The sequence below is a fragment of the Nipponia nippon genome, unplaced genomic scaffold, assembly GCF_047370975.1.
Source record: "Nipponia nippon isolate SJK-2023a ecotype South Korea unplaced genomic scaffold, ASM4737097v1 scaffold_1, whole genome shotgun sequence".
NCBI lineage: Eukaryota > Metazoa > Chordata > Aves > Pelecaniformes > Threskiornithidae > Nipponia > Nipponia nippon.
This window is the reverse complement of record NW_028262290.1, coordinates 158,627,882-158,651,795: the sequence shown is the minus strand read 5'-3', so window position 1 is coordinate 158,651,795 and position 23,914 is coordinate 158,627,882. Positions and strand designations below refer to the sequence as shown.

General features: G+C 43.6%; 1 protein-coding gene across 3 annotated transcripts in view; it reads right to left on the bottom strand.

The window, feature by feature from the left end:
* PAXIP1 (PAX interacting protein 1) overlaps nucleotides 1–10,254 on the bottom strand; it is a 39,462-nt gene extending 29,208 nt beyond the window's left edge. Inside the window, exons 1-3 of one of the 3 annotated variants that reach the window (XM_087730190.1) lie at nucleotides 9,811–10,254; nucleotides 3,793–3,927; nucleotides 1,256–1,299 (exon numbers count right to left, since the gene is read on the bottom strand). In XM_087730190.1, the coding sequence (XP_087586316.1) occupies nucleotides 1,256–1,299; nucleotides 3,793–3,927; nucleotides 9,811–9,897 (266 nt within the window). In that variant the 5' untranslated portion in view covers nucleotides 9,898–10,254. The remainder of the gene's footprint in view (nucleotides 1–1,255; nucleotides 1,300–3,792; nucleotides 3,928–9,810) is intronic. The other 2 variants (XM_087730171.1, XM_087730179.1) reach the window with 2 other exon arrangements.
* Between the last annotated feature and the right edge of the window lie 13,660 nt (nucleotides 10,255–23,914).

Genomic DNA, 23,914 nt, shown 5'->3' with positions numbered 1-23,914 from the left:
GGTGCATTTTTTCCATTTAGAAGCCAAGTCATTCATGGAAAATTTTCTTCTGCTTAGGTCAGAAGACTATCCATGACTATGGCAAGCGCTTCACACTAACTGATGAATCCTATCCAACATGCTGATTATCGTGATGAAAACAGCTGCAAAGACCTCACTATATCATTTTATCTGATGAATTCAATGCTATCTCTTCCTACAGTTCACTCCCTGAGCTGAATTCTCTTGGGGAAGTAGAGAATATACAGGCTATTTCCAAAATAGTAGAGACACAGCAAGATGCAAAGGCATATACCTTGAAATACTGGGTATAAAACATGAATTCTGAATCACTGAAGCACATTAAGACCGGAATTCCTAATACGAACACCTGGATTCTTACGTCTACCACCTCTTGTTTTCCATTATAGACACGACCACCTGCTAACCTCATTCCAAAATGAGATCTCATGCCTGACAGCACACCTCCCTACTCCTGGCACTGTTTGTTGCAATCATCCACTCCTATCTGTACTGAAATGTATTGCTCTGCTTCAGCTTTTCCATATACAGAATCTTTATCATGAATGGTCTGAGAAAAAGATGCATGAATTTTTTTCTATAATAATAGCCATTGTCACCATTCCTATGATCCAAGGAAAAAATTGAGGGGAACATAAATAAAGATGAAACAGTAATATCTAACAAGAAGAGGAAAGGAACATGCCATCCATATGCAGGAATGTATGCTCCAAACAAGTTAAGAAACATAAATTTAGCCAAAGATGAACAAGGGTCTACCAAAGGCAAGAACAGAATATCCCAAAAATGGGAATACTAACACTATCTGTTAATAAAGTGTTATTTATAATACAGTGTTGATACGAGTTACTGCTCATTTATCCCTTACTTAATTTGGCTTCTAGAAAAGGCAGAATAGGCCATTCTACTCTGAACCATCATTTGCCCACTTACTGCACTCCAGCGTTTTTCCTGGATCCTCACAGTTAATTATCAACTTCCAGCTAAAATGTTTTGAGTGCGTTTCATGACGGTTTCCTTGCAAGTGCCTATTAAGCATCCAAAATAGCCAGCCAGACAGGGAAACTGAAGTAAGACAAAGAACCTCCAAGCACGCTGCGATCTTGGCAAACAAAACACATCCTATCATTTTAAAAATTTAAGCTGTATATACTTGAAGCAGTCTTTAATCCCTCGATGTTATCTATTTTAACGTTTCCTATAGAATTGATTCAAATTTGAACTTAAAGGATACGGCAGAAGAGCTCCACAGCGAACAGACAAGATCACCCAGGAAGGCTGAAAAATAAAAACCACAAGACATTAAAAACCTCGGTCCGCATGTGTGAAATGCAAATTACCTTCCAAGTTCATACTATAGCTAATTTCAATATACATCTCCAAGCTTTGAAAGTCTAAGTGTTTCACGGACATTGTAGTTGGGCGTTTACAAAAAAGACTGTTCTGATTTATTTGTAAGAGTTAATAGAGACTGCTCAAAGGTTGTGCAGCAATATGGGAGCAAGACCCCTTTCTCTTGTCGTTCTATTGTGCCAGGAAAACCATTTACAGTATTTATTCATCCTCTCCCTTTTTTCAGTTTTCTGTGCTCTAAAAAAAAATCCCCTACCTTACACTCATCACCAAGGAGTCAGGAACCATAACCTTATAAAGAAAGAAGTTTCTAAACACACAGCGATGAGGGCTGCTAAGCACACAGGTGGTGACCCCTAACTGATGGTATTCTGGGACAGTATTCCCCTCTCTGGGAGAGATGGAGATGGTGGAGAATGAAGAAATGTGGGACAGTGGTCCCAATGCAGCATATAAGGAAGAAAGGGGAAAGACTGGCATCACACTCAGTATAAAATGACTTTTTCTCAAAAAACAAACAAACAAATATATTGTGGTAACTATGTATATGGTGTTCCAATTCTTGCTATTCTCTCTCCCTTAAGAAACAGGCATAAAAAATGAACTAAAACCACCTAATTCATAACTCCTCAATCCTCTGCAAAAAAATTGGAGATTTTCCTCCCTCAAGTTTTTTTCTTTCTTATTCTCTACGCCTTTTCTCTCAATAACAAGCTACCTTTGCCTCTGACTTCCATTCCCTTAATACTTAGTCTAATCTTCTGGATTACAGATCATGCTGTGATGCTTTCAGGTCAAACTAAGTGACGCTACTGAAAGACTCATTCTCGTTTGACAAATGAAAAAGTTTAGCTAATAGCAGTTATAAAGAAAATTAAATTATTTAAGTAAATGGCATTAGAAAGCAGAAAGCACCGTTATGACGCTGATGTCCTTCCTTCACATGAGAATGGCAGCAGTCGTCTTGTTTATAAGATCAAAATTATGCCACAGAACACTTCAGAAAAACAAACTAAAAATGAATCAGCACATCCACTATAACCATAAAGTCTCTAGCTAAGCACCTTTTATTTTTTGGAATTAATTCATACTTCTACACTGTCAGGTGAACTCTCATGACACAAGCTATCAAAATTCTCTACTGCCACCTGCAACCATATGGAAAAAATAACCCAAAATCATGTACCCAAAGGTACTGGCAGTGAAATACTGTGTTTTTTCTTCTAATCACTCTCATGACTTGCAGAGTGACAAGTTCACATTTTCAAACATGACGCCCAGAATCTTTCACTGGAAAAATAAGCCAGTATTGCAAGATAGTAACAAAATACTGGTAATTCCGGTATGAGTAAGAAATAAAAAAGAAAAATCAAGAGGAAAAAAATCTATTTTTCTACAAGTTCCTATTGTTTAACATTAGCGTAGCACACATATGCATAATCAACAAAATCATTTTGCACCTTGCCAATTATGTGTGTTTGTGTCCTGGTTTCAGCTGGGATAGAGTTCATTTTCTTCCTAGTAGCTGGTAGAGTGCTGTGGTTTGGATTTAGGATGAGAATAATGTTGATAACACACTGATGTTTTAGTTGTTGCTACGTAGTGCTTACACCAGTCAAGGACTTCCCAGCTTCCCCTGCTCTGCCAGGTGCACAAGAAGCTGGGAGGGGGCACAGCCAGGGGGCCTGACCCCGACTGGACAAAGGGCTATGCCATACCGTATGGCGTCATGGCCAGTATAGAAACTGGGGGGAGCTGGCCGGGGGGCAGCAGTCCCTGCTCGGGGCATCGGTTGGCGGGTGGTGAGCAATTATGTAGTGTATCACTTGCTTTGTATATTATTATTGTATTATTATATTATTATTATTATTACTACTACTACTACTCTGTTTCATTTTACTTCAATTATTAAACTGTTCTTATCTCAACCCACGAGTTTTCTCACTTCTGTCCCCCATCCCACCAGGGCAAGCAGAGTGAGCGAGTGGCTGTGTGGTTCTTAGTTGCTGGCTGGAGTTAAACCACGACATTTAAAAAAAACCCTCAGCGGTCTACTGCTTATTCTAAGTTGAGGTTTTCTATTGCCAGAAGCTTGTAAGAACCTTCCCATCAGAAACATTTCTAAAGTACAGCTAAAAGGACACCATCTCGCAGATGACTGAAGGAAGAATCTGGAAAAAAACAAAACGAAACAGAAAAAAAAAAAACCAAACCACTGATAGATACAGAGCAACAAGAGAAAGGAGAGAACAGAATTACAAAAGTCGTCTATCAGTCAGGTTAAAAGTTTGTGTAACAAGAATAAAAGATTTTTAAAGATATGTTTCATTTGGTCACCACCCAAACCTGAATATTTTCTGTTATAATAATGAAGTATCCACATCAGTACTTTGACAATATCACAGATGAGTCATTCACCTTTACCACAGGGAGATCAAAAACTTCACGAGATTCTCCAACTTCTGGATTGTCCCCATCTTCTGAAATAATATGTGAAGCCAGTGCATTGTAAGAAACTTCCTTTGCTTTCCCAGCTTTCAGAAGTTGAATAACCTAAACCCAAAAGAGAACAGGGAGAAGTCAACAATTTTTAGCACCTTTTATTTGAGAAAAACGTTAATGCAAGAACACGCTAACACATGAGAGGAATGAACGTGATGTCCTCTCTTGGATGTCCTCCTGTAAGTGGCTAGCACTCTTTTTGAAGTTGCCAAATGCATCCCATTTAAAACCTGATTGCCAATGGTTTACACCTCTGCCATAGTTTAATCATACAAGTTGAAGATTTACTTTCCAAAATAATTCTGACTAAGGCAGAAATCTGGAAAGTGTCAAAATTTTTCCAAAACATATATTCCTCAAAAAACATCTCATAATAATTTTCTCTCAGGCAGGGTAAGAAAACCGTTCTCCTCAGTGTTTGTTTTTGTATGTGGTAGCTTTGGAGGCATTTGAATATACTTTAAAACAAGAGCATGAAGTTTAAAGAAAGGTAACCCAGCGGTTACCTTAGAAAAGGTAACATTATGACTGTACATTGCAGTCTTGATTGGAATTCTTCCAGATTTGGCCAGTTATTTACTTGGACAGAGAGAAAAAAGATTTCATGCATTTTCTGCAAATGTTCATTTAACAGCTAAGAAAAGAATTCCACCTTCACCAAACGCATTTGGTTCCAATATTTCTAGATCTAATCAATATACCTCATCCAAGAGTCTATGAGTAAGTCTGAAGAAGCTGTCCGGCTGCTTCAAAACAATGCAGCCAGACAGAAGAACCGAGGAGAGAACACGTCCAATACCCCCTTGCAAGCAAAAAAAAATTTGTCACCACTGCCTTGAGAAAGGAAAACATTCTAACAAAAGTTGACATATTGCAAAAAGAAGTGATGGAGGACGAAGAGTGATTTAGAGAAATAAGAAAGAAAAAAAGTAGGACACATGCTCCCTAAGTTACTACTTTAAAGAGGTGGAATTGAAATGTCTCACTCCATCGCTCTGTCCTCAGAAAATGTAAAACATCTCACAACTCACAAAGCACATCTTACACCTATTTTTGCAAGGCCCATATAGAAGATGTTGGTTTAAGAGTTCAGCATTCTCTCAGCTCAACTGGAGAGATCTGTGGGATGAATCCGACCCTGCCGCCCAAAAACGGGACTCACTTTTATTTGAATAAAAGTAACAGAGAGGGTAGTGGGGTGTAGAGGGGAGGAAGAGAAAAATGTTTTAAAACAATAAGGTCTAGAGTTCAACTGTTAAAAATGCCAATTAAAATTATTCTTTCGTTTTTCCTTTTATTATTCAGAAATGAATAGTTCCACTTCATAATGATTTTGCAGAACCAAACTGGTATGAGGTTCACCCTCCAAAACCTGCTAGGGACAGATGTCCATCCCTCAAAACCTGCTAGGGACACTCCCTTCATAACAGGATGCTCTCCCCACAACAGTGAACAGCAGGGAGTAAGGCACCGCATTCCTCAAACAAAATATAGTTATTGGTCCTTAAGCAATTACTACCTACCCGGTACACTGAACAGGACAAAGAAGGCACTGAAAAAGCGACTCTTTCAAAATGTGGTGACACGCTATTATAAAGCATCTATGCTAAGCAGAAAAATAAGGATGGAAAAGTCGCCACTCAGTGAGGAGACAATCTTGGTGTTTCCTGACTGAAGTACTTGACTTTAAAACTTCATTTTTTTAAAAAAATCAGCTTTTTTTCTGCAGCGGATGAATATGTGATATTATGAAATTACAAAAGTACTCTAAAATAACCAAGAATTGATCACAAGCTTGCTGTTCTTGCTGCCACACAGTCAGGAACAGGAGAGAATATTTCCATTTTACATACCAATCTCCTAAATCACGGGATACCTTCTTACATGAAACCCAGTTAACTGCAAGGTAACACAAGATGCCATAATTCCAATGGGAAAAGCTAAATCAAAATAAAGCACTTATGCAAATAGTAGATATTTAAGAGCAGCTCCACCACAGAAGCTCCTTGCCTCACACAGCTCTCCCTGAGTTACCAGGCCCTTTCAACTGTTTCTTTAAGGGAAGGCTAAAACCAGGAGTGACTGTAATGAAAACTGAGCAGCCAAATCTGACAGATAGCGTGAGAAAGAAGTTACAACTAATGAGCTAGAAGTATGATTTTTTTTTTATAGCGAAACAATGATGCATTAAAGAGTCTGTGCAAAGAGCCTGCTTATGCAAAAAGTTACACTAGTTTCAGGTAGCAAGTTTAAACACTATAAATACAATAGATAATAACTTCATACGATTATTTGAAGTGGTATGAAAAAGACTTTTCCTAATTTAGCTCATGTCAACTTCAAAACACCTCTCAGAACACATGACTTCTTCAGTTTAAGTAGTGCCTGGACTGAAAAGTTGTATTGGCACAATTAAAGAACTTCACCTATACTAGTATCAACCATACACCTATAACTAGAAAATAAAATGCTAAAAAGCCATAATATGTTCATTGTAAAAACCCTGCACTTTAGGTGTTAGCTTAAATCCATTAAATGAAATTTCATTTTTTGGGGCATATAAATTTTATCTTTGTTCTCTCCCACTAAAATCTGTGTTGGAAGAAACACAAAGAAAAGTTCAAAACTAACAAGTAAGATGATGGGCATAAAAAAAAATAATAAACCAAGAGATAACCAGAAACAAAATATCCTGCTGAAAGTCCTTATGCTGCACTGCATTATAGAAACATAGAATCATTTAGGTTGGAAAAGACCCTTAAGACCATCGAGTCCAGCCGCTAACCTTTCACTGCCAAGTCCACCACTAAACCATGTCCTCAAGCACCACGTCTACCCGTCTTTTAAATACCTCCAGGGGTGGGGACTCAACCACTTCCCTGGGCAGCCTGTTCCAGTGCCTGACTGCCCTTTCGGTGAAGAAGTTTTTCCTAATATCCAACCTAAACTTCCCCTGGCGCAGCTTGAGGCCATTTCTTCTCATCCTATCGCTTGTTACTGGGGAGAAGAGACCGACCCCCACCTTGCTACAGCCTCCTTTCAGGCAGTTGTAGAGAGCGATAAGGTCTCCCCTCAGCCTCCTCTTCTCCAGACTAAACAACCCCAGCTCCCTCAGCTGCTCCTCATAAGACTTGTGCTCCAGACCCTTCACCAGCTTCGTTGCCCTCCTCTGGCCACGCTCCAGCCCCTCGACGTCCTTCTGGTAGTGAGGGGCCCAACACTGAACGCAGGATTCGAGGTGCGGCCTCACCAGTGCCGAGTACAGGGGTACGATCACTGCCCTGATCCTTCTGGCCACACCATTGCTGATACAAAATATTACTTTTTTAAAAAATTGCTTTTTATCTCTTTCTGTATGAAATACTGATTTTAACTGGTGTTACCAAAGCATGATGGGTTGGGTTTACGTCTTTTAGGAAAGCAGGAAAACCATTTATTAAAAAAAAAAAAATAATAGCTGACATCTACTCCTCACCCCCTGTGAGGTGTGAGCAGCCAAGTGCACATCCCTATGGAATGGATTTAAAGCTGAGAGCCAGCAGCCTAATTCTCCCTCATTTGCCAAACAACATCTAGGCACAATTCCAGACTTTTGCTTCCCTTCTAGTTTATGCTGCATATGTTTTAATAGGTAGTGGGTATGCAGTTATTCACCTGAATATATTACTTTTTTTTTCTTACTCTTGGATTTGGTTTGATTAGAGTGCTCACTTGTGCTAGGCCTGTTTTAATATTTATTAAGATGGCTGGTTTTCCATTAAATCATTTGGAAATTTAAGCTGGTGAAAGTGTGCTCCTCCCCAAAAGATGAAGGGGGAAACTTCTTCTCAAAATCAAGCTAGCATCCATTTGTATATGAAGAAGTAAAAAGCACCAAATATATCTGTCATTTTTATATTAGTAATGGATGTAAGAACTGCTTTTCAAAGCTATTTTTGAAGTTCAATTTAGAATTTCTGTCTCGGTTCAAAACACAACTGGTAAATACTCCTCTTGCTTGGTTGCTCCCAGGGTACCAGAGAGCACCTGCAGAAGGGAGGACAAAGGCACCCATGAAGAACGGGCCCCAAGCTCAGCACAACACACTTCCTCGCTCTGACTCGGCTCTGCCCTCCCCGGTGCCTCGCGCTCCCAAGGGCTCACCAGCGCGGGCACCAGCGCCGAGAAGGGCAAGCCCTGTGCCAGGCCAGCAAGCTGCTTCAGAAACCAGAGCACCGGAGGGAACAGTGTTTACGCAGGCCAGCCGGCCGCAGAAACGGCTCAGATGCACAGGACTTCTCAATTCGGGCATCGCTCATGACGAGAAAGTGGCTCAACAGCTTCCAGCACAACCCAATCTTGGAAGCAGTGTAAGTACTTCTGTGCAGCGCTGTGCCTGACCTCATCAACTCCACCAGAGACACCGGCCGTGTCTGCCTGCAGCCCCGAGGAGCCATCCAGAGAGAGAGGAGAATTTAGTGTACCTAATTTAGAGCCTTAACACAATACCACTAACTGCTAAGAAGAATAAAACTTAACATCAGAAAGAAAACTAGCGGAAGAGAATGCTTGTTTACTCACTCTATGAGAATACCACTGATTGTCTCGCTATGTCAACACAGAACTAACTACATGCCTTTCGGGACTCTATTTATATGATAAATGACATACAAGAGTCCTATTGTTTTTTTGCACTCATCTTCGTACACATAATAATATTGCTGCTATAGGGTTTTTTTAAATACAGGAATTGTTATTCAAGCTCTGACACATGTCAAAAATTTTTTGTCTAAAGACCTTGGAGTTTTTTTCCTGCTCTTTAACTATATTCCTAGACCGTATTTCTTTTAGCATATAATCCTATTCCTACGAATAAAAACCATCTCAACAGGTCAGTGCCTACGTCTCAAGTTCACTTAAAGGCCTACAAGACTCCATGAATGCCAGGGCATGAGATCAAAGGAACCCAATGCCGAACAAAGATTCGACTGCAGCAACTACCAAAGCAGCCAAGACTTACACGTAGGAATCTGTTTGCACGAAGGTGCTGTCCTAAAGCTAGATATGGTACACTTCAAACACTTGTCTAATTGGGCATGCCACAGAAACTTTTTTTTCTAACCGCCTTCCCTCAACATGACTGGGTGTTATTAACTGCAAGGCCAACTTCGTCACCCAGGGTACTGCCCTAGGCCAGAGCAGGCCAGCCCTGTCACCCCGGGTACGGCCCTAGGCCAGGGGGCTGGACGGTCGTTTGCCAGCACCTCCTGCCCCTTGCCCTCTCTGGATGGGGGCAGGGAAGACACGATGATGACAGCTCCGACCACATCAGCCCCTCTGCGCACCCAACGGGTCTGAGAGGCCCTGGGGCGGGCACCGGAGCCGCGGGGGTCCGGGGACGCGCCCATCGCGGGGGGCTCGCACCGAGGCGGGCGGGGAGCGGGCTGGAAGGAAGGAGGGGAGGGGAGGGCAGAGCCAGCCCAGCCCCGCGCCCAGAGCGGCCTGGCACCGTCCTGAATCCGGACAGGGCCGCGGGGCGGGGACGGGCGGGGCTGGGGCTGCCACAGCGGGACGCCGAGGCCGAGCGCGGCCCTGCGGAGCGGCCGGCAGAGCCGCTGCCCTCCCGGGCCGGGCTGTTACAGGAAGTCCCTTCGCCCGCCCCTCCTCCGCTCAGGCGGCTACGGGGCCTGCGCGCCGGGGCCGCCGGCTCCCATGGCGGGTGGCGGCCGCCAGCACCGCCGCCACCGGCCGTTACTCCCCGCTCCCCCCCCGCCCCCCGCCTCAGGCGCGCGGGAGGCGGCGGGGCGCGTGCTGCGAAGCGGCGCGAACCCGCGCGGGAAATGTTGGCGAGGGGTGGGGGGGGAGAGAGGAGCTGGACGATCGCACAGTGCCCCCCCCGGGGGGGGGGGCAGGAGGGAGCTGAGGGAAGGGGCGAGGGGGAGGGCGAGCCGGTACCTTGGGGTCGATGTCTCCCACCACGAAGAACTTGACATCTTTGAACATCTCCTCCGGGACTTTCAGCTCCTCCTCGTCCGCCGACATGGCCCCGGCCGCCAGCACCGCGCCCCCTCCCCGATCTCCCCCGCGCTCACTGTGGAGAACCGCCGGGGCCCGGGTCTCCCGTCCCGTCCCCTCCCCCCGCCGAGCCGCCGAACCGCGCGAGCAAGGCGCGCGCTGCGGGACACACCATCCCCCGCCGGGACGCAGGGGGAGCGAAAGGGGGAGGGGAGAGCCGCCCGGACGAAGCGGCTCCCCCCGCCCGATCAGCCACCCCCGCTGCCGCAGGACAGCGCCCGCTCCTGACCCACGGGCGCTATCGCTGCTCCTCCCTCTCTCTCCGAACCGGACCGGCAGCCAGCATCCGGGTCCGAAGCTTCCCCCCCCCCCCCCCGCCGTTCGGAACGCAATGGACTCGCCCCGAACGACGGAGGCGGGCGGCGGGGATACCCGGCCCCGCCCATTGGCCGGCGGGCGAGGGACGGGGGGAGGGGAGCGCCCCGCCCTCCAGCCCCGCCTCCCGGGGCCGCCCCGGGCCCCGCCCCGCCGCCCCTGGCCCCGCCCCCCGTTCCCGCCGTGGGGGCGACGGCGGCGGCGATGGTGGCCCGTCCTCGCAGCCGCCGCCGCCCGCTCCTGCCCCGGTTCCGCCTCGCCTCCCCCCGCACCCCGCAGGCGGACACCCCGGCGGGCGAAGGGGCCCTCGCAGGGCCGAGGGGAGCCGTGGGTGACGGCCGGCGGCCCTCTCAGGTGGCAGGGTTCAGTCACCCCCCACGTCCTGCTCCCCGAGCTGGGCCTGGCGGGGCCCGGAGGGCCCGAGCCAGGCTGGAGCCGCGCTCCTCGTCCTCAAAACCTCGCTGAAAGCGGGGAGTCCAGGCCTGTGGTGCTCCCGTTTTCTTCGCTATTCCAGGCTTTCGTCAGCATTCATCTGTGGACATCGAGCGAGAGCCAGCGACTTAGCACTGCGAGCAGTGACAGACTGTATCGCTGTACACGTCACAACGTTTTGCACTTTCAAGCCATTTTTTCAATTCATCAAGAATCTTTCAAAATTCAGTCTTTTCCCCCCAAAAAAAACACGTTAGCCCTTCCAGCCTGGGAGTGTCTGCAAATCCAATAGGCATAATATGTATTCCAGCATCCAACTCGTGAATGAGCATACTGACTACTACTGAAATCAGGCGTTTTCCCTCAAAAGCCTACTCAAAGCATCCTTCTGTGTTGACAGTAAGCCATTCAAACCTAGAGGGGGATGTATCTTACCTAAATTTAGATAACCGATCAGAAAACAGAAAACATCACGTTAGCTTTATATAAATTACCTTTATAGTCAACAGAGAGAAAAGAGCACTTTCAGAGCCGGACTCATCTGGCGTATTTTAAACATCCTTGCATTGTCAGATAAATCTTGCCCCTGCACTATGCTTTCCAAAGGAGTTTTGGACCCCTCATAATTCTTTTCCATGGACAATATTTCCCTCCCATACTTAACAGCGATGTTACAAGATGGCATCAAAAGGCTTACTGAAATAAAAATACAGGACACCTATTGTTTGCCTCCTACCTACAGGGCCTGTCACACTTTCCCAGGAGAAAATTAGATTTCTTTAACCTGAGTTATTGTTGAAACATACCTGGTAGAAACTATTAATCTGTTTACAAGCAATTTATTATTTATCCAGTATTTGGGGGGAAGTTGAAGTGAAACTTATAGTATACAGGTTCCTAACTTCTTTCTTGTTCTTTTTCAAGGAAGCTGCTTCATCTGCCTTTCTTCTGGTCTCCTGGATCTCCACATGACATCAACCCCTTTCTACTCCAGCTACGTAAGAAATAGCCAAGATATCACCTGTTCTTTTCCTGCTCCAGAAAGAGATCTTACCCTTTGGTTGCAGCTTTTACTGTATTGCCCCCCCATTACAATTTACTTTTTTAGTGAAAACCAGGGTAAAAAGTCCTTAAACTTTTATATGATACACTTTTCTCATAGTACAGGAAAAAAAGTAGAAATAACGATCTGCTTTTCAATCCGCTTATCCCTTTCATCCAATAATTCATATTCTCTCACTTTCTATCTTTTCTAATAACTCTTGTTTAGGGTCATTTTATTCTGCCCAAAGTATTTCCTGGACTGTCTTTGAAAAACACTTCTCTGAGCCTTGCCTTCCTTTATAGATGCTGTCCAGGGCCCCCAGTCCAGCCCTTGCTTTCTTTGTTCCACAATTTTCACTCCTTCCAACTCCAATTTTGATCCATTTTGACTTCTCCCCAATAAATTAGAACCACTTTGACCAAAATCTTCATTCACCTGCAGCGAAATGTTTTTCTTATTCTTCTTGATCTATCAGATATCATTAACCAACACTATTGCTTCCTGAGTTTCCTTTCCTTTTGGATTTCAGTGCCTCTGTAATCATCTACCTCTTCCAGCACTGGTAATTCTCACCTCTTTTCTTTCATAAATACCAATGTCTCTCAGGTTTCTGTTCCACATTTTTCTCTGAGTTCTTTTCTCTTCGTGATGTCATTCATTACTTGGCTTCATCTTCTTTCTCAGTGTGACTGCTAAATTGCCCCTTCTCACGAGAGTACCTTCCTTATATCTAATCTCATATGCTATTGCATATTCCCACTCCACATAAAGAAAACCAAAGTGATTTGTCCTCTTGATTTCTCTGCTCAGCCTACCATCTTTGTTACTTTAATGAGTTCCCCTGGCCTTCCTATCCTTTGCATTTACCATAGCCACATTATTTTTAGTTCTTCATACAACTCCAAGATTACAAGTATTTCAAATCAGGCACTGTGCTAATACTGACAAAGAAGCATAATGCAAACAACCAGCACACTTTGAATGTGATTGTTAATAATAATGCCCCTTCCCAAACCTTCAGCAGAAATTATGCTATTGCAGCATCATGTGGGGCCACTTTGGATCCTCTGTTTGTTCAGCTAGTCAAATCAGAAGAATATGAGATAAATTTGGTATTTTAAATCCCAACAATTTGAAAATTCTCTACAATATATCATATATGAGCAATACAAGGTCAGATTACCGTGTTAAATCCCTGCGTTAAATTCATTGCCAAAGCTGTTTTCCACAAAAAGATACCCATTAATAAGGTGTCAACCTTAACCAGAACTGTTCTTTTTGACTAATTATGACAAAAATCCAAGAACAAAGTTTAATTCCATCCACAGTATGAAAGTGTAATGCAATGTGACAAAAAAGAGAGGTTAAGAATTAACTGAAATAGCTTTACCAAAAGAAATTTGTGTTATGAATTCAGTCCTGGATAAGATAAAGCTGTTGGAGCCCTGACCTGGGACGTGGGACATGGACATTTGGGTCTGTCCTTCTCTTCCTGAATGGAGTAAAAGCAACTTCACTGGGGCACAAGGTAGGTATGGCCACTGGATGCCTCCATCCTCTGTATGTTCTTTAACCACAGCGCTTTGGATAAAAATGGAAAGAATGAGACCATCGCATCCTCCTTCCACCAAACAAATAAGCCCTGAAAGCAGCTCCTGGACAGAGCCCCGTAGCTGTGCTTGGTGAAAGAAGAAGGACTTGGGAAACCTTGCCTGAGCTCGAGTAGAGGTCAGGCAGGTAACCAGCTGTGCGGCACAGCCAGAGCAAAGGGGTTTCCATATGTGCCATGAAACAACGCGCAGCAACAGGTCTACAGAAAACTTGCCTGGCAGAAGTTTAGCCACCTAACAGTTTTAGTTGCCCCCGAGAAGTAATTTTGTAAATCTCGGTATTGGTCACATAGAGTGGCTGTTGTATTATCAGCAGTGATACTAGTCTTCTCACACAGAGGTTATCTTTTTTTTTATCCACAGTTTTGTTGGCTTTGGGATGACCACTCCCAGGAGAAAAGACTACTCACATGAGTCACAAATTCTTCCTCTTTATTATCTTCTAAATAAGTAGTAGAATTCAGTTAATGAGCATATTTTTTACTTCTTTATGTATTTCATGAGTCACCTGTCAACAAGTTATTTAAATTCTAGTAATTAGACTATTGCTAACAAAAATGAATAGCTCCAATTTCTGCATCGTGTGTGTGATCTAGTTTATGAACCATAAGAACAGAAAGCTAGATTGAAAAAGTAAGTTATTGAACAAGAAAAATATCCCCTGTATTTGCCAGAAATAAACTCTGGGTTCTGCTCACAGGTCAGCACACAGAACTAAGTCAAATCAGCGGGCTGGTCCCACTGCTTAGTCACAGCACAGTGTAGGACAAAGTGTTCGCCTATATCTGGCCTCAGTACGGATTTGTTAGGTTATGAGATAAAGCTCATCTGCACGAGCTCAGAGCAACGATGGCAGGAGGGAGAGCCCAAATAGGGCCCTGCCAGGCTGCTCCCAGGTCTGTCCCAGGGGCCATCGGCCCATCAAAGGCCCATCTGCAGAAGGCAGAGGAGCACAAGGGGCACACTGGAAGGTGGGAAGCAGGAGAAGGCCACTGGTGCTGTCCATGTTGGTGTGAGTGCTCTGAGTGTGTCTGTGATGTGAGTGGCTGGCCACGTATATATGTATGTATGGAGTGTATATGTGTGCCTCTGTGTGTGTGCCAGCTGGGAATACATGCTCAGCCTCGCTACTGGCTGGACCTGGAGACGTGGAGCCGCAGCAGCCTCACAAGGGAAGGAGGGGGGAGCAGGCACTGATCTCTTCTCCCTGGCAACCAGTGATAGGACCTGAGGGAACGGCAGGAAGATATGCCAGGGGAGGGTTAGGTTGGACATTAGGAAAAGGTTCTTCACCCAGAGGGTGGTGGAGCATTGGAACAGGCTCCCCAGGGGGGTGGTCACGGTGCCAAGCCTGACAATATTCAAGAAGTATTTGGACAACGCCCTCAGACATAGGGTGTGATTTTTGGGGTTGTCCTATGCAGGGACAGGAGTTGGACTCGATGATCCTTGTGGGTCCCTTCCAACTCAGGACATTCTATGATTCTATGATCTCTCTTGGGCTGTAGGATCCAGAATGATACATTTTCTTCTGACAGTATTCATTCTCCCCATTCACTTCATTCTCTTTCAGAAGGGTTTGCAGTCTTTCCCTGTCACATCACTGGACTTGTGTCTATCATGTAACACGGGATGCTCAGTCACATGGTGGCATGCTCGTTTGTCAAGCCAAGCAACTGTTGGTAGGTCTGATCACAACACACTGCCATGAGACTAATTCAAAGGAACTTAACTCTTGCAGAAGTGCTGAGCACATGGCAGAACCTTAATCTACCCAAGAAACATCCAAGATCAGACTCTTACTTTAAGTACAGTCTCTGCTCTGATGCAGCCACAACAGCGTAATTGCATGGGAGCAACCACTCGCAGAGATCGATTATGCCTTAATACGAGTTTATTTCTGGGCTTAGTTACTCTAGTGAATAGACTGAACAGAGATTGTGCACATCACCATAGATCTGAACAGCACATTATCTGTACTATAAACACAACAAGCACAGTATCTAATATGTCTTAACTCTGAGAGTTCTGTACATAGAAGTTTATGACCACATTTCCAGAAAATCTGTAAAGCGATCTTTATTTTGCAACAGGAGTTGCTTGCACACAGTGAAAGCCCACTGAGTTGACAAGATTTGTGCAGGCAATTAGTCTTTGCTTACATAAATGCCTTATTTGTGTGCACAAATGATTATATGAAACATTCATATGCACTTACAATATCATATTTAGGCATAATTGCTTGTGAAAAAACAACAGTTTGATTTTTTTTCCTTGCAGTTAATTAAATTCAGAGCTTAAATTAAATTGTATATTTGTTTTACTCGAGTGAGCAGAAGGCTTTCTGAGTCCTTTGTTAATAATACATACGTTTGGTAGCAGCTGGCTCTCTAGATGTTACTTTTCCAATAAAATATATCTTCACAAAGTACCCAATTTTTTACAGAAAGCTGATGTTAGTTTCAATGTATCTGAAAAGTTGTTGAGAAGTCACCGGAGGCTTCCTGCATTGTCACCATACCAATTTCTTAACATGAATCAGAATCTGGTTTTATAATCTGAACCAAAATACGTAAAAAACAGGTACATAGAGGGCTCTGCTTTGGCTTGAACTGTCTATGCATTTTTCCTCTTTCCTTCACTGGGACTACTTGCAATGACAAATATGATTTATAATTAAAAACTTCCTTTTTATCTGTACTGCAACGCTGAATCCTAAAAGGCTCTCTTGGAACTGATAGTTTCATTTTCGATTCTCTTCCAGTTCCAGAACTGCACTGAGAATACCTTGTCATTTGCTTGACAGTTTTCTTTTTTAATATAATAGTTACAAAATGTTTTGCAAGTGCCAAGTAAGAAGGTGTACTTCCACTATAACTGTGCATAGATGAGCAGGGGAGGAGAATGGTTGGACTCGATGATCTTAAGGGTCTTTTCCGACCTTAACAATTCTATGATTCTATGAATGCTCTGATTAGCACATCTAACGTAAGGGCATTTTTTATCAGAAGTGAGATATAGTATTAAATGAGGAGATCTACTCCTTTCTATTACCTGCTAAGCAATGTGTCTGGCATATTAGCCCACAGGGAAAGGTGAATGAGATGTTGTGCATCACATTGCAAGGATAAAAACCCGGCCCTAAACTGCAGCCTTTATCAGCCTATAGCCAGCGGGACAGTACAGTGTAATTGAACTGGTTACACTTGTCTACAGCCAGTCCTGCTCCAAGATCTTCTCCAACAAGTGTAACATAGCACCGCATCGTTACAGGGCTTGCTTGAAGTAGGTCTACTGGGAGGGCTGCATAGTAGTTTCTAGTTAATAAAGGAACTAATTACGCAGACGGGTGCAGGGCTCTTCAAAACTGCAGCATCTCCACACATGCAGCTGAAAGGAGCTGCCAGCATGGCTGAGGGAGAGCAGGAGGAACCCTAGTTAATCCCTCTCCTTTAAAACCTCCAGTGATAACATCTACACAACCTTCCCGATGCCTTGTTCTAGTGTTGTAAACATTCCTTATGGTTAGAAAGTTTTCCCTAATATCTGATCTAAATCTTCTGTTTTGTAAATGAGGCTGATTCTTTCTTTCTATCTTTCCCTCAGACTACCAATAACCCTCTCTATATAAATTTTCTACATACATACCTACATACTTTTATATATATAAATATATATATATATATATATATAAAAAACATTATAATACTTTCTTAATGAGTTCTGGACCTTATTGTAATGTACCAGGAAAGAAGAATGCAAGTCCTCCCAGTGCTCTGGGCAAGAACAAATAATTTGCCACAAATAAAATGTGATACTATAATTTATAGGCTCCATTCTTTGCACGTCAGGAGAAGTCTTTGTTTCTGCTCCTACTAAGGTACCTACCAACTTCTGTATATTTTCTGAGTTTGAGAAAAAATGTTTGTGAAACATGGTGGGTAATTATCCCTGTAGCCCTTCTTTGTAGCTTGTCAAGATTTCCTTCATTTACAGGTTTTCCTTTTGGGTAAATTAGTATCAGCCAAACAATGGAGAATGGAAATTTTCCTTTAAGCCTGGGCTTTCATTCATGCAGGCTTGAAAAAAAGTTAATGAAACCTGGAGTTACTAAAATGAGTTTTTCTAGAAAGGAACAAACTTGGCATTATTTGTGTCAAATCTTTATTATGTGATTCAAAGGATGCTAACGCTTGTATTTATTTTTACATTATTAATGCATAAATGCAGAAAACAGCAACTGAAGTTGGTGGCATTCCAGAGCATGTTACAGAACAGCGTGAGGAGTGAGCCTGGGTACTTCTCTGAGATGATCTCCGTTATTCATCTGTGGCTTTGTGTTTACGAGTAGAGTAAAAACCCTAAATTTGTGCTGACAAAACCTTTACAACCCATCGCTCTCTTTCTGTATGTTGTCCAGAAAGTTAAATGTTTGTTTTACTCATCCGGAAAGAGGAATGGACAGAAGACACTTGCCTGAGGATGTGGCATCACATCCCAGCTGTGCTATTCTGCTGGCCCGCTGCTGCGGCTAAGAGGAGCGGGTTTCCTCCCTCCTTTCCGTGGCAGCCTGGTTGGTTGCTTGGTAGTTTTTTCCCATGCTTCTGTTGATTCTCTCCAACAGGTTGTGGCTGTTATCTGACCAACATGGAGCCAAACTCACTGAAAGCTAATCATCTGGTCTAGTTGCTTGAGCCTGGATTTATGGAAGGCCTGAAGCAGCACGAAGGAGAGGGCCATGCTGCTGAGATGGGAGGAGTTGTCTGCTGCTAACTTAGATCCTCCAACCTGCAGTCTCACTTGAGCTGACTTAAACCACCCCAAAATCTCCGCTGGTTCTGGTCGCTCATTTCTGCCTCTGCACTTTTCTCAGTGCTATGCTCACATGAAAGTTGCAGTGCCTCGGGGGTGACCCATGCTGATCTTGCTGAGAGCAGCCTATTAAAAATGGTTGGGTTTTCCGCAGGTCATTTTCCTGACTCAGTTAAGCCAGTCCTGGGTCGGTGCGGGCAGTGGCTCAGGGTTCACGGAGTGGGAGACGGAGGGCAGCAGCTACACAAGCCTGTCTGACTGCCTGTGCCACCAGAGAAATTCATATGTAGCCACGGGGTCTTAGTGCTAAAACCAATAAAAAATATTTCTGCCAGGAAACTTTCCCTGGCTGATGTAAATACACAGTAACTCCATCATCTTTGGAGCAGTTCCTCCCATTTACAGAGTGCAAGGCCAGACGGTCACTTAAATTAACCTTTCACATGGAGCACAGGGAGCAGAATTAATCTCTCCATTGTTTTTCTCTAAAAACAGCCCCAGTCTGGGAGCACATTCCTGCTTTATGGCCTTCCAAATGCTGAAGCTCAGAGCAGCATTTTCAGGGTAGGCTGTACATCCTTAAACAGAGACATGGAGGTATACATACTGGCCTGCCTAGGATATGGTACCAACAGAGAAGCTGATTGCATTTGTCACACGTCTGTGGCTGCAGCTTTGGGAGGCTCCCAGTACTTACACATGGATGTTACTGTACTATGCAGACGCGTAGTTATCGTTGCCGTGTTGGACTACCACTTTCTTTTTCTGTGGAAGGAACCTGATTTCTATTTCTCACATATTTTCAAATGAAACAAAGAACTTAAACCAACATTCTTGAAAAATATGTTCTGACAGCATTCTGGTAACAGCCTTGAGGCCAGAAGAAACCAGTAGGTCTTCTGGTCAGCCTTTCTTATAATTTGCCCTTAAATTTCATCCAAAATACTCTTGCTCTGAGCTGTGTATCTTGAGTGACTGGTTAGTCAAAGTGGAACTTGCTGAAAGATAGTGAATCTTGATCTGAAGACATCAAGAGATGAAGAATCCACTGCTGCTCTTAGTTGATCAATGATTTTAACATGACCTTGGAGACAGCTTAATTAATTAGAGATTGATATCTAGAACTCTCTGCCTCTTTAGTATGCCAAGCAGAAAACATTATGAAGTAACACATTTGTTACTTAAGTCCCTAATTGTCTGCCACTCTTCAATGCAAAAAAAATGAGAATTATTGATTGGGTACGTAGAGTAAGTCTGTTTTAATGATCTCAACTACTCAGTACTAACCAGGCGTTGGGATTCAAAGAAACAGGTCTCACTATCAAGACTTCTCTCATTAGAGCTAAGCTCAGGACGAATGCCGGCATACTGCTTCAGGCCAGTCCTGGCTCTAACCCTCTTTCTTTGCTTCCAGGAGGCTTTCAGGGAAATAAAGGCTCTATAAGCCCCTCAGTGTTCTGGTTACTTAAAAGATACGCCCTGTGATATGCTCAAGCTCGCTCAATATGAACAAATAGTTCTCTGAACCAAGAAAGCCTACAATCAATTTATGTCTCAAGGTCTAATTCCTCTAATTTTGGCTGAGGCCAAATAAGGTTTAAGTTCACAATGTGGCTCCTTCAGTGCCTTCCTCTTCACTCACCCTACCATATCACTGATGCCTCTACAGCCCGGTCAGATATGGTTGAAACTGCCCAGGAATTGGGGAAAAGAGACAACTGCCGTACCACACGCAAGAAAACATGACCGCATTGAACCTCTCCGGTACACCAGACTACAAAGAAGCTGCCTCTTTTGGTTTTGGTATACTAGAGCCTGAACTTGTTAGCTCTCAAATGTGCTTAAAGGACTGTCCCCCTCCTTCGTCACTGAGGCTTCTGCTATATTCATGGCAATGTTGGTCATTTTTAATCTAGGACACTGCGGTAGACACTCGCAGATACAGGTTTAACCTTCAAAGAAGCCACCAAAAATTTCTCTGAGTTTATTTAGAGCTTGGTGAGTTCCCTATATAAATTAGAGCAGCCTCAGGGTTCCAGGACTTGCCAAGTCTGAATTCTCAGTGTTGCAAATGGAAGAAATTGTAGCACGAGGCAGCAAGCACCAAAGCTGTAATGATCTTCCTCCAGGGTGTCAATTACATTTGCTGTTTGCCTTATGGCACACGTAGGTGATTACAGTGTGAAGGCCAGGATACATTTGTTTAATGTATCCTCGAACTCTATTACATTTTCTACTCATCTTGCTAGAGCCTTATCTTCAATTACACTCCTTTCCGTGTGCCCCAAGCAGCTATTTGTTACAAGACCAACCTGACGCTCTTGTATCCAAAATGTCAGTGAATTAAATCAAATTTTTATACTTTTCAACTCGAACAGTTATCTCACGGTGCACATAACAAACAGATAATGAGATCTGCATTTTATTAGACACAGCGGTGCTTACTGATGTTTAACTATTAGGCAGAACCATTTCGCTGCTCGCAGTTACAATTACATTATTTTTTCTGTGGCTGGATAGCTGTCAATTGATTTAACTCATTCTAAATGTGTAGTATAGTGTTTTCCTTCATGTTGCTTGCACTCAGAGAATTGGATACATTTCTGTTCTTTTTTCTTAAAAGGGAAGGGACATTTCCATAGTTACATTTCTTTACAGTCTAAGCTTTTTGCCTCCTGTGTTTTGTAACAATTTTCCCAAGCTCTGTCTCTGAGTCAGGGATGCTCCCAAATCACATTCTTAGCTTTAAGCATATCCTCAAACCCTGCTCATTTTGATAAGACTAAAGCACATACTTGAAATTAAACACAGTCGTGAATGAGGATGCGTTCCTGAAATAAGTCCATGTAAAAAATGACCCACTGGGCATGTTCCAATGGCTAACATATACACCATCTAGCCATAGTGCTCTACACATTTTATGCTATATATGTACATGCTTATAATTTATGATTCATACAGGGCTCTTAACAATTAAATGATACAAGCACCAAACTGGGATCTAATCAATGCAAATATTTAGGTCCATCACAGGGTACACGCAGATCCGCCCTCCCCAGCAGAGCCGAGCTACCACGTGGCTCTCCTGCATGCCGGGAGGCAACTCACACATTCATAAATAATCCACTTGGTAAATATCAAAAAGTTACATCCCCTCACTGCTTTTGTGTGCATACTCCTGTTCTGGCTCGGGGCAAGGGAAGGAAGAGAGCAATGCGGGGAGGTAAATCTAACTGTCTTTACATTCAGCCGACAAGAACAGAAGCATATATGTCATCATTTACTGTATCTCAATTTGCAGAGGGTAATTTCTCATAATAGACTGACCTGATTGCTTATTGAACATACCTTGGAGACTGTTTGGTCTTGCTTTTGTACAGCAAAAGCTCACCCATGTCTCTCTTCACTCTCAAGGATAAAGGATATAAAAGCTACTATGGGAGTATTATTATTCAGATAAAGAAAAGAAAGCTTGATTCAGATAGGGATGTCTTTTTGAGATTTACTAAGCAGTCCAGACGATTTAGATATCTACATTTTAGACATTTCAGTTTTATAAAAAAATCTTATTACATTTTAAAATAATAAATCTCCTTGAAATGAATGGAAGAGATGAACCCAGAGCCATAGATTGCTTAAGAGAATCTATTTCCTCATATATTTCACTGATGCTCACAGAAAGCAGCTGCCATAAATTTTTATAATAAATGCTAGGCATATTGATGGCTAACTCTGTTTACACAACCCCAGCCCTTGCACTAAACCTCACCCGTGTAAGAGTCCAGCTAGGTGTTTACCAGTAATTGTTTGCAAGATGCACCCTATGAACCCCCTGTGGTTCTCCACGACCCATGGTGCTCTTTTGTAACACTTGTCATTAATCTGAGGCTGTAATGCGGTGTTTAATGGGGCATGCCTCTCACTGGGCAGGAGGGATTATCTGGAACAAGGACATCGGGATTTATGGTTCCTTACAGTCACAGCTGTCATAAAAACAGAAAAGCTGCAAGAAAACCTTCTTGAGACGGAGAACGTGCACTGTCGCAGAGACCATTTGTCTTTGTGCCTCTTCCTCACAATGTATCAAGCCCTGGACTCCACTTTCAGACTCCCATCGAGGTGTGGCCGTGCTGCAGAAGGGATGATGGCAGGAGAAGGATAGAGCACCAGCAGCCAGCCTGGCTGGAGTGCGACCAAAACAGGAGGGATGGGGAGTACATGTGGGTGTGGGCAGCTCGGCAAGACTGAGAATAGCGCTAGGAGTCAAAGCTAAGGGACAGGAGCTGTTGTATGTGTGAATGCTGGATGAAAGGCTTTAAAACACAAAAATGTTAAGTGTTTTTTTCTCATTTTTCTATTGAATTATTGGTCGCAGTTATAAAATTGCATTTATAACCCTACTGCCAAGTCAGTTGCTAGTGGTGATGTTGTAAAAGCTGACCATGTTAACTATTCTAGTGCTCAATAAAGCGTAGAAGAAAGGAGAGGCATTAGCACACAGTGAAGATGGTGAAATGTGTGGAGGAGGAAGGACACTGACAGTCTGCCCAGAAAGCTCTGAAGATGTATCAGGTCAGATGAGGAGTCCTTTTAAAAAACATAGCAACTTCCTTGTTTCCAAAACAAGATTCAGCTTTTAAAGTAATAATACATGAGCCATCTTCTGTGCAGATGGACACCACCTTCTTTAATGAAGAGACCCCATGAACTATGCTCATATGAGACCCTGAATAATTCAGTGGTATCAAAATGGAAGATTTTTACTACATTTACACTGAAATTCTGATAGGCAGGTCACCTTTTTGGTTCCTTTAGCATCTGAGTTCAGACCCACTGTGGTACAGTCAAAACCTGAATGTAGAAAGTAACCACAGAAGAGGATCTGTGGTACTTACAGGTAGAAAAAGGACGTATGGAAAATGGACTTAGAGAAGCCACCAGCTTAACAAGGCCAGCCAGGTCCCTTGCCTTTCAGGCCACATACTAAAATCTTCACAGGGACAAGAATTACAAGACACATTGCATCTACCTGGAGGCACCTGAAGAAAGGTGGAAGGGAGGGCTCCGAAAAGGAAGGAGAAACTCACTGCTGGCAGATGCCAGCAGCTCCCTCCAAGTCTGGTGGCTTCACTGTGGGACAGGGCATGGATGGGCACACAGCTGTACCCCAGGGTAACTCAGAGATGCTGGCCTCAGGCACTCTTGCTGCAGTGGTTTTCCCACCAGCAGCTCTTGCACGAGCATATTCCCACCGTCACACGTCACGTCCCCAGCGTGGGAGCTGAACCTGAACCGCTGGCGAGCTGCTGCGGCTCACAAACCACTGGGCCACCACCTCTGAGTTACAGTCTGCCGGCCTTGACTCACAGACCAGCAGACAGAAAAAAAATCAGCTATTTTATAATAAAATGCATTGTTAGACAATTAAGAAAGGTCTGGCAACATTTTGCTGTCAATCAGTGAATACTGGTTGTCAAAAATAATGATGCTACTAATAAAAACCCTTGTGAAAAGTAGCGACACATTTAGACGTACTTATACAACCGCTTTGATTCCATGGGTTCAGAGAATTTTATAGCTGTAGCAAGAAGTCACTGCCTGCTGTGGTAGAAGGGACCAAAATAAAATATTTGTAACATGATACTGCCGAATTCTATGAGAGAAATGGTGTTTGGGGTCCTTTAAAAACTGCTGTCCCAGTTCAAATAGATGGAAAAGTTTGCTGTCTTGCCTGTGATCAAGAGACAAGCTTTTTGTCAGCCTACAGGAG